This window comes from Periophthalmus magnuspinnatus, chromosome 6 (genome assembly GCF_009829125.3).
Source record: "Periophthalmus magnuspinnatus isolate fPerMag1 chromosome 6, fPerMag1.2.pri, whole genome shotgun sequence".
Classification (NCBI taxonomy): Eukaryota; Metazoa; Chordata; class Actinopteri; order Gobiiformes; family Gobiidae; genus Periophthalmus; species Periophthalmus magnuspinnatus.
The window spans coordinates 33,513,421-33,524,665 of record NC_047131.1 but is presented as its reverse complement, the minus strand read 5'-3'; the positions used below and the strand labels follow the sequence as shown (position 1 = coordinate 33,524,665).

The following is an 11,245-nucleotide window of genomic DNA, read 5'->3' as shown; positions in this document are numbered from 1 at the left end:
GGTCCCGGTCCGGGTCCCGGTCCAGGTCCAGATCCAGGTCTAGGTCCAGGTCCAGGTCTTATTGACGCTTTGGAAATGAAACTGATTTAAATCTAAACCTGTTTGAGCCGATTTACAATGAGCCAAACGTTTTGCCTGTTTCTCCTGTAGCACATCTGTAGTACTCCTGTTGTACTTCTGTAGTACTTCTGTAGTACTTTTGTAGTACTTCTGTAGTACTTCTGTAGTACTTCTGTAGTATTTCTGTAGTACTTCTGTAGTACTTCTGTAGTACTTCTGTAGTACTTCTGTAGTACTTTTGTAGTACTTCTGTAGTATTTCTGTAGTACTTCTGTAGTACTTTTGTAGTATAAATGCACCAAAAAAAATTGATGACATTTTTGAACTAAAACGAGTTTATTTAAAAGTCAAACCTCAAACTCTTGATGTGACTCACGGCTCTTTTTTTGGGATCTGAATCTTTTGGACCGGCTCCTTTCAAAGAGCCGTTCTAAACACCGGCTCTTTACTGTTTCTTTATGTGACGCCAAAGTGAGACTCATTTAAAACAAAATAAAATGTTTGTCTTTAATAATAATAGTAAATTATTGTATTTATGAATTAATCAATAATAATAATAATAATAATAATAATAATAATAATAATGATGATGATGATGATCATAATAATCATAATAAAAGAGTTATTTACAAAAATGAATACAAATTTGAAAGAAGAAAATGTGGTTCTTTTAAAAAATGAGATCCAGCATATATGTGTACACATATTAAATATTAAAATAAAGAACACGAATTATTAAATAATAATTTAAATATACACACATATATAATTATATATATATATATATATATATATATATATATATATATATATATATATATATATATATATATATATATATATATATATATATAAAAATACACAATAATAACAATTATTAATAATAATAAATTAATTATTAATCAATAATAATAATAATTGACAACAAATAAAAAAAATTAAAAGATTAGGGTTAGCAAGGAATGGGCGCGTTGCTAGGGGCGTTGCTAGGGGGTACTGCCCCTTGAGTGAGTCTCACCAAAACCTTGCCTCTTTTAATGCATTGTACAGGACACACACACACACATTTTACATTTAAATCTAAATAACCAATACCACCATTAGGACCACAAAACTAACATAGAGCAATATTGACCCACACCGAGTATGACAGCAATAATAAAACCTGTTATCGTTATCTTTACTTTTATTATTATTATTAGTATTACTTTATCTCCGCACACACACTCACACACACCCCCCCTCACACACACACACACACACATATTTACAAAGAAAACCAAGACAGAATAATGCAGATACCCCCCCCCCCCCCCCAACACTTTTACACATCAACACAACTTTCTCTGTAAATAATAAGCTGTAAATATTGTATGTGTTTCTATGTCACTGGGTGTTCTTCAAAATAAAATAAGAAAAAAAAAAGATCCTGTACTACACAAAATTGATTCTATTCTTGTGAGCTTTAAGCCATGTTATAATGTTGTTACTTCATAAAAAAAAAAAAAAACTGGTTTATTAGTCTGTCTACATATCCAATGCTCAAAATGCTCAGTCTCCCCTTGTGATGTTGTGGTTTACAATATATCTGTAATGAGCAAGACAGATTTAGCTCAATTATATGAAAACTAGGTACAGTCACTTTAAACAGCAAATTCTACCATAGAATCCTGACTGTTCTCCAGCTCACATTTAAATGAGGCATTCTATAATGTTGTCATGAAGTCATGTGACCAGCTCTAGGACACTCACCTAGCAACCAGTAACAGTTCTCGTCACCATGGCAACCGTGACAAAGAAATCCTTTGACAAAGTGATTCTTTGACACGAAGTGATTCTTTGACACAAAGCAATCGATTTGTAGTACTTGTTAGATCAAACTCAACGGTCACAACAAAGTCAATTCAATTTTTCAATTCAATTTTCAAGTGCTCTTGTATTGTTCGTGTATTGTTCGTGTATTGTTCGTGTATTGTTCGTGTATTGTTCGTGTATTGCTCTTGTATTGCTCGTGTATTGTTCGTGTATTGTTCGTGTATTGTTCGTGTATTGTTCGTGTATTGTTCGTGTATTGTTCGTGTATTGTTCGTGTATTGTTCGTGTATTGCTCTTCTGTTGCTTAGATATCTAATTTTTTGACCAACCTAAATACATACTGAAATGGCTTCAGGATATTCCTCCAGACCAGATCAAACCCTGTTTAAGTTAGGGGAGTACATCGTCTTGGACGTACTTGGGGAAGGGGCTTTTGGTGCAGTCACTAGATGCTTTCACCCTCAGACTTTAGAGGTCGTGGCAGTTAAAACCCTGAAGAACGCCAGTAGCAGTCTCGAAGACGAAGTTGAGATCTTGGAGGAGTTGCGCCTCTTACAACCAGACAAGTACAATATTGTCAGGTTCATTGAATACTTTGTGGAACAGGACTCCGAATGCATGGTATTTGAAACATTAGACAGGAGCCTGTTCGACTTTATGCAGATGAGAGGAAAGCTATTGTCTTTGTGTGAGCTCCGTCCAGTGGCACAGCAGCTCCTGGTGGCCTTTGACGGTCTCAAGACGGCTGGGATCATTCATGCAGACCTAAAGCCAGACAACATCATGCTGGTGAACCACAGTAAGCAGCCTTTTAAAGTCAAACTCATTGACTTTGGCCTTGCTGGTTATGCAGACATAATGGACGCTGAGGACATAAGGCAGCCTTTTCCATACCGAGCTCCAGAGATCACTCTAGGCTGCGAAGTCACTGAGGCTGTGGACATGTGGTCTCTAGGCTGCACTCTGGCAGAGTGTTTCACAGGATACTGTCTTTTCAGTGAACATTCAGAATACGACAATCTCAGGACCATCGTCAAACTGTTAGGACTTCCAAGCGAAAAAGTGCTCCAAAAAGGCCATCTGTCTTTAGATTACTTTGTAAGCCCTTCAGGTGACTTCACACAGTGGAGACTTAAAACCTTAAAGGAGTACTATGGCAGACAAAGAAAAGACATGCCCAAGGTCCCAGATTGTCTAGCTCGAAAATTCAGCTCTTTAGACAGTGTTTTTCAGGGGTCTCATACAAGAACGGGAGACCCAGAGCACAGAGACAGATTGGCCTTTGCTGATTTCATAAAGAGACTTCTGGACCTGGACCATGAGATGAGAATCACTCCCAAGGAGGCACTCCATCACCCCTTTGTGACGATGGAACATCTGATCGGTGATGACAGTGATTACAGTGAGAACGCTCGTGGCCTCATGGCCTTAGCTCTTAAAGGGTCCACCACTGTGTCTGATTTGAGCCCTCCTGAACAGCCCAGTCCACACGTCCCACAACATGTACCAGAGCCGCTCCGAGATGAGGAGGAAGCAATAAGACCCACCCAAACACTGGAGCACATAGACAACACAAAGTGTCTCAACCAGGGTATTCTAGAGACTCCAATGGACAACGAGGAAAACCTGCAACCTGTCAAGGTCGTCAATGGGTTTTTCAATTTGGACCTTGAAGATCAATTGTTTATAACGACTGACATCCACGAAGAAGAAGGACTTAGCTCTGTTTCATCTGACCGCCCTAAGAAAGCACAGAGGAAAACGAAGGATTTAGAAGATGATACTTTCTCACGTGCTCACACAACACAAGAAACACAAGGACATGTCGCTCTACCTACAACACCTATTGAGCCTCTTCCACTAAAAGCCGATATTCAAGGTTCTAGTTGCGACATCAGTTTGTTTGAGGAGACGTTAGAAAGTCCAGATGAAGACGAAATGATCCCAAGCCCCTCGCATACTTATCCCGCAGAGAGTGAGGCAAAAGATAAATTTATAATACATTGTGAGGTTTTAAAAGGAATTCAACGAAAGTATAAAAACAATTGGAACTTTCAGACCCGACAAATCCTCGCTGACCTAGAAAGTGACATTTTGCAGGAAGTTGCTAAGACAGTTTCGGGTTTAGTCTTGCAACAAATATCTACAGATAATTTTGCAAATGGGATAAAGGACAGAAAATCTAAATTAATGTTCTCGTCAGTTGCCAGTCCACTGAATGAACCTCCGAGTCAAAAGACGAAAATTGGATCATGGCTCAAAATTAAAAGTAAACCATCTGCAAAAATGACTGAAACCTGCAATCAGTCACAGGGTGAAAAACATCGACCAACAACATGGTGGAGACGAGTGTTTAGATTTAAAAAGAATAAGGTTCATCCAGAGGCAACTGAGGCCCAAAGAGCACAGGAGGACCAAGCTCCTGAAGACATGTGCTGCCACATCTTAAAATATCTGTGCGAGAAAATGTGTAGGGAAAATGTCTGCTTTCCACACAACAATAGGTCAGAAGGTGGAGAAGAGCCACCACCAAAGACATCGTGGTGGAAACAACTGTTTAAACGCAGAAAAAATAAGGTTCATCCTGTTTGGCATATAGGGGCCCAACAGTGATCAGTGAACGTGCTCCTGAAAACGAGCTGATGCCGATTCTTCACCGACTAAAACATCTTAGCCTTTAGAGACAGTTTCCACGTAGAGTAAAAGAACAATATAAAATCTGAAGATGTTTCGCTCGTCCAAACCGTTTCTTCAGCTCTGAAGAAGCGTCTTGGATCAGCAGTGAATGTCTTCAGATTTTATATTTTTCATTTATTATGGATTACACCTGGACGACTGACAAATTACACAATGACTAATTATGTGGTTTTATTTCGTTTTTTTTTACAGAAGGTGACATCCTTTAATGTTAGAAGTTAGAGGATGTTACTTCAAATTCCTATGTATTTTTTCCTGGAGAAAAGGTAAATAGGAATGGTAACTAACGACGACAAGGCCCATAAATTGCAGATGTTTTTCAAAAATTTTCAATAAATATACATTTTTCCGTAAATACTTTGTCACAGTTTTTATTTTTGGTTCTTTGTGGATTTGAGTTTGACTCCCCTGAACTAGAGGATCAGCTGCTGGAGACGCAAATGACGTTGGTCTTAAACGTTTGTTTGAGGCAACACCTCACGTTTTTTCACCTGTTATTGTTGTATATGCACTGAATTCAATTCAATTCAATTCATTTATTTTTGTAACGCCCAAAATCACAACAACAGTTGTCTCGAAGGGCGTTCATGTTTTGGTTGATGGGGGAAACCGGAGTACCCAGAGGAAACCCATCCAGACACGAGGAGAAACATGAAAAACTCCACACAGAAAGGCCTGGGCGACCCGGGGATCGAACCAACCTTCTTGCTGTGAGACATGAGTGATGCACTCAGTCACCGTGCCGCCAAGACACAAAAAACAAAACAACAGGAAGAATCAGACACAACAGGAAAATCAGACACAACAGGAAAAATCAGACACAACAGGAAAAATCAGACACAACAGGAAAAATCAGACACAACAGGAAAAATCAGACAACATAAGAAATCGGCCAGGAGACCAGACGAGGAGGAGGAGAGCCGGGCGAGGAGGAGGAGAGCCAGGCAAGGAGGAGGTCCAGCTGTCATCGGGGCATCTGAAAGAGATACACTCCACAGGGGGAGTGGGACAGGGGACAACATGTGAATAGCATTGCTGATGAGAAAATAGGACAAAGTAGAGGATAGTGCTCAGGTTGCCATACTTCCCCCAGCTAGTTACTCCTACTGCAGCCTGTCTTATCCCGGGTTTTAATGTCCCTAACTCCCTCACTATGTAACCTGGTCTATACCGAAGAGGAAGGTTTTAAGCCTGGTCTTAAATACAGAGACTGTGGGGGCCTGTTTAACATCAGCAGGGAGTTGATTCCATAGCACAGGAGCTTGGTAACTGAATGCTCTCCCTCCCACTGTACTTTTGGACACTCTAGGAACCACTAATAGTCCTGCATTCTGAGAGCGGAGTGCTCTGTTTGGCTGGTACGGGACAATAGCATCTTGCAGATAGGATGGGGCCAAACCGTTTAGGGCTTTGTATGTCAGGAGGACGACTTTGAATTTGATTCTAAGCTCGACAGGAAGCCAGTGCAGATATTTTAGTACAGGACTGATGTGGTCTCTTCTTTTAGTTCCTGTTAGGACTCTGGCCGCTGCATTTTGGACCAACTGGAGGCTCCTTATAGTACTTTATAGTACTTTATAGTACTTTATAGTACTTTATAGTACTTTATAGTACTTTATAGTACTTTTGGGGCAGGCGGCGAGCAGGGAATTACAGTAATCAAGTCTGGAAGTAACAAATGCATGGATGAGTTTTTCAGCATCGTTTTTAGGTAAAATATTTCTAATTTTAGTTATATTTCGCAGGTGAAAGTATGCGGTTTTACAAGCTAGGTTTATATGGGCCATGAATGAGAGATTTTGATCAAATAGGACTCCAAGATTTTTTACAGTAGGGCTAGAAGCTATATTCACATTGTCGAGTGAGATTATCTGGTCTGACAGAGAATCTCTTTGACCTTTGGGACCAACGACAATGACCTCTGTTTTTTCAGGATTTAAGAGCAGGTAATTCAAGGTCATCCAGGTTTTGATGTCCTTCACACAGACACTGAGTTTATCTATTTGATCAGTCTGATTTGGTTTCATTGATAAGTACAGCTGAGTGTCATCAGCGTAGCAGTGAAAATTAGTTTCACTCAAAAATCAGTTTTCAAATTTCCAATTGAAAGAAATAAGATGAGTTACTTTCACCCTCTTCTAACCACTTTAAACGAGATCTTACAAAGGACCTTCAGCTCGTTTTTTATAAAGATCATCTAGTTTATTTTGTAAAGAGGCTAAACTCATTTTGTTTTCTTCTGAGAGATCTTTTGGATTTATTGTGGATAAGGTCATAATGTCCTCTCTCCTATATTTCTTTAATTCTGAACTATGTTTTCTTAGGTATTTTGTTATTTCATATTTGAAAAGTTCCCAGTTTTTATTATAACAGTTTTCAAAGTTAGCTTTATCAAAATAGTAAGAGATAGTTTCAGAAATCTTTTGTTGTACCGTCTCCAGTCTGAGTAAAGAATTATTTAGCATCCAGTAGGCTTTCTTGTTTTGGGATTTACTTTGAGGTAATTTGATGTTAATGTGGAGCTTTATGATCAGTGAGGAGGGAGAATATCAACGTTATCATCTGTATCTAGACAATCAGACACCGGCCAGTAGTCAATTCGTGACTGTCTGGATCCATTATTGTTACTCCATGTAAACTGTAAATCTGTTTGGAATTTTTCTCTCCTAAAGTCTTTTAGACTGAAACGTTGCATAAATGTAAGTAATTGATTATCAGTACTATTGGTCTGTGGTGGCTCTATCTAATTGATTATTCAGTATCATTAAAATCTCCTCCTATAATTATTATTGCATTAGGTACTGGTTTAGTAAGTCAATTAAATTATTTTCTATGGTGGATAGGAGTTCGGAATTTTTATGTTTTAAGTTGTAACCATAAATATTAATAATAATGAAAGTCTTATTATAATAGTCCAACACCATGAATACAAAATGTCCCTCACTGTCACATTTGTGTGAGAGGATATCACCTTCACATTTGTGCTTTACCGTGAGAGCGCCAGCCAAATGTGGACTTCCATGTGAAGGGAAAATATTATCACCCTCCAGAAGTTAGTGTCATCACATGTAGAGTGGGATTCTTGGAAAAAGAAAAAGTCTGTATTTAAGTTTTTAGCAAACAGAAATAATGCTTTACGTTTTATGGCATTTTTTAACCCCCTGACCTTCAAGGAACCTAAAGATAAAGACAAAAACAAGAGCAAGAACCTGAGTACAGAAGTGTGCTACTTCAGTCCAGCGCCATTATTAACAAATAGAGTGGAAGAAAAAAAATATATAAAAAAAGTGAAGAGAATTAACGTTCCCTCATATACCAAGTAATGAAAGATGCTAAGATAAACAAAGTGCAACCTTTTAGCTGCTAGTGAGATTTGGTAAAAGCTCAAACCGATAATATAGAACAAAAAGTTTGCGTCTAGGACCACAAAAAAATAAAAAATAAAAATTAAGAATATTGGAACAAGTGGTCAGCATTCTTCAAGTTGTAAACAGCTGAAAACAAACGTGAGCTTATACCGGGTGTAGATCAGACCCTCACAAAATCAGGTTCCTGGGAGGCCGATTTCTTTGCCGTTGATGTACGCGCGGGGATCAACATAGTAAGCGATCTTTCCCTCTCGTCGGGCCGCCTGGACCACTGGCCATAGCGCTGCTCTTCTTTCGCGATCCGCTGGGCAAAGATCCTCCGTGAAGTAAAGATGGCGCTCTTTTAGGAAAGAATTATTTTTTGCGGCTTTCCACACAGCATCTCGGAAGGTTCTGGACGAGAATTGCAGGATGATCCCTCTTGGTCGGCTCTCGTTCTCCTTCAGTTTCCCTAAGCGGTGCACAGTGTCAATCACATCGGGGAGCTTTTGTTTACCTTCAGGGAGAACACTCTGGCAGATTTGAATGGTTTCTTTTTTAACATCATCTTTGTTCACAGTCTCTGGTCCCGTAAAGTTTCAGATTCCAGCGTCTAGAGTAGCGTTCAGATTCAACAAGTCGTCCCTTTAGCTGGAGGACAGTGCTATTTTCAATCACATCAACTCTTTGTTTAATGTCTTTAATCTGATCATAGGCAAAGTCTACAGATTTTTTAAGACCCTCAATCCTCATTGTGTTCGCACTGATCAGTTTTTCTAAGTCGTCAAATCGGGTGTTAATCAGATTTGACAGAACTCCAATAACATCTTGGTCACAGCCACATTCTTTCTTCCCTTCTCCTCCAGGCATCGCAAACAGAGCTTTTTTGTGTGCTGGTTCTTTAGAGGGGGTTCCTTCGACTGAGAGAGGCAGGGAAGGGAATTCTTCTTCTCCCATCATCATATCTTTGTCGTCGGGTATTTTGAAGTAGTCGTGTTCCGCGCTGGCTGTAGTCTTGCTGTTGCTAGCCTTAGCCATGGCTGTGGAAGTAGCTAGATTTTTTTTCTCTTTGGAGGATCTTTTCCTGTCCCGAGAAAACATTGAGACTTCAGAAAGTGTTCCAGCAGTTTATCAGTACCGAAAAGATTTGAAGTAGCGTTTAAAAGCAGTTTTCCATAGCAAAAAACGAGTTTTGGCGCAGCCGATTGAAAAAGAGCTACCGCTCAAGCCGCCATCTTGGACCGCCCTCAGTATCGTTACATTACATTTGTTTACTCCACACTCGTGCTCGACTACAATAAAGTTGGCCAATCAGATCAGGTGTAGCGTCATTCAGTTGGTTGCCAGATTGTCATTACAAATACATCATGTGTCACTACACAGTGTGTGCAGTACACAGTGTGTGCGGTACACTAGTAACTAGGAGTAACTAGCTGGGGGAAGTATGGCAACCTGAGCACTATCCTCTACTTTGCCCTATTTTCTCATCAGCAATGCTATTCACATGTTGTCCCCTGTCCCACTCCCCCTGTGGAGTGTATCTCTGTCAGATGCCCCGATGACAGCTGGACCTCCTCCTTGCCTGGCTCTCCTCCTCCTCGTCTGGTCTTCCTCCCCCTCGCCTGGCCGATTTCTTATGTTGTCTGATTTTTCCTGTTGTGTCTGATTTTTCCTGTTGTGTCTGATTTTTCCTGTTGTGTCTGATTTTTCCTGTTGTGTCTGATTTTTCCTGTTGTGTCTGATTTTTCCTGTTGTTTTGTTTTTTGTGTCTTGGCGGCACGGTGACTGAGTGCATCACTCATGTCTCACAGCAGAAGGTTTGGTTGATCCCCGGGTCACCAGGCCTTTCTGTGTGGAGTTTTTCATGTTTCTCCTCGTGTCTGGATGGGTTTCCTCCGGGTACTCCGGTTTCCCCCATCAACCAAAACATGAACGCCCTTCGAGACAACTGTTGTTGTGATTTTGGGCGTTACAAAAATAAATGAATTGAATTGAATTGAATTACACAGTGTGTGCACTACACAGTGTGTGCACTACACAGTGTGTGCACTACACAGTGTGTGCACTACACAGTGCGCTTACTGCACTACAGCGGAGATGCGTCAGTAGCGCGTACTGCGCGCGTACTAAATGCAATGTATATTGTGGGGGGTTGCCAGATTGGGGGCCCTCTTGAGGCCTCGGGGCCTTAAGCGACCGCTTAGTTTGCTTATAGGCTGGGCCGGCCCTGAGGAGGCGAAAGAAACATTATAAATGTACGTAGAAAAATCCAGAAAAGTGCACGGTCAGGTGTTTTGTGGACTCACTGGGGCAGAAACACGGCTCCAGTTTGACTCAGGTCCAGAATATTACATGCACCGAGTCACACGTGGCTGCAGAAAGTGTTCCTTTAACCGTTTCGTTGTTCCTTTAACCGTTTCGTTGTTCCTTTAACCGTTTCGTTGTTCCTTTAACCGTTTTGTTGTTCCTTTAACCGTTTCGTTGTTCCTTTAACCGTTTCGTTGTTCCTTTAACCGTTTCGTTGTTCCTTTAACCGTTTCGTTGTTCCTTTAACCGTTTCGTTGTTCCTTTAACCGTTTCGTTGTTCCTTTAACCGTTTCGTTGTTCCTTTAACCGTCTTTAAACGTCTGTATCATCGTCTCGTTTGTGTTTTACCTGATTCTTCCACCGTCTGGAGCTTATGGACCTGATCAGTCTCACATTTCTGCAAAAATACATTTGTTCTTCAGCTGAAACTTATTAGAAGTAAATAATCCTGTCACGTGTCACTGAAACATAAACCATCATTTTCCATCCGTCCATTTTCTTTGGGGCCAAGTCTCAGGGGCAGCAGGGACTCCCAGACATCGCAGTCCCTCCCGCGTGTCCTGGGTGTCCTCAGGGACGTCCTTTCGATGGGACATGGTCACCTCCCTCCACTGAAACGACTTTATGCCCCTGACACAATAATAACATGAGATGATCCCAGTGTTTTTAAAAGGACGTTTCATTAAAAGCCTGAGCTGCAGCAGAGAAACAGCAAAAAGAAGCAACAATGAGCCACAGACTCACTCAAACTCTACGGCTCAGATCATGTGACAACTGAAATAACAAATGTCCTCACTATTATAAAGAAACTGTGCCCATGAAAAATGGACAAACGTCACTGACAGCGGAAAAAGATCATTACTCTTTTGTTTGTAAATATTTGTATTTTTCCAGAGCGTTTAGATCGACTCCTCCCACATTAATCTGAGCAAATCCAGCACCAAGGAACGAACAGTGGAACTTTGAGTCACATGGGTCAAACTCCACATTTTAACACCAGAGACGCCCCGAGAGTAAAC

General features: G+C 40.5%; 1 protein-coding gene across 1 annotated transcript; it reads left to right on the top strand.

The window, feature by feature from the left end:
- Positions 1-2,220: 2,220 nt before the first annotated feature.
- Positions 2,221-4,781, top strand: LOC117371928 (homeodomain-interacting protein kinase 3-like). The gene is made up of 2 exons (XM_033967601.1): positions 2,221-3,850; positions 4,765-4,781. Exons 1-2 carry the CDS (start codon positions 2,221-2,223, stop codon positions 4,779-4,781), a joined length of 1,647 nt encoding a protein of 548 aa, XP_033823492.1.
- Positions 4,782-11,245: the final 6,464 nt, after the last annotated feature.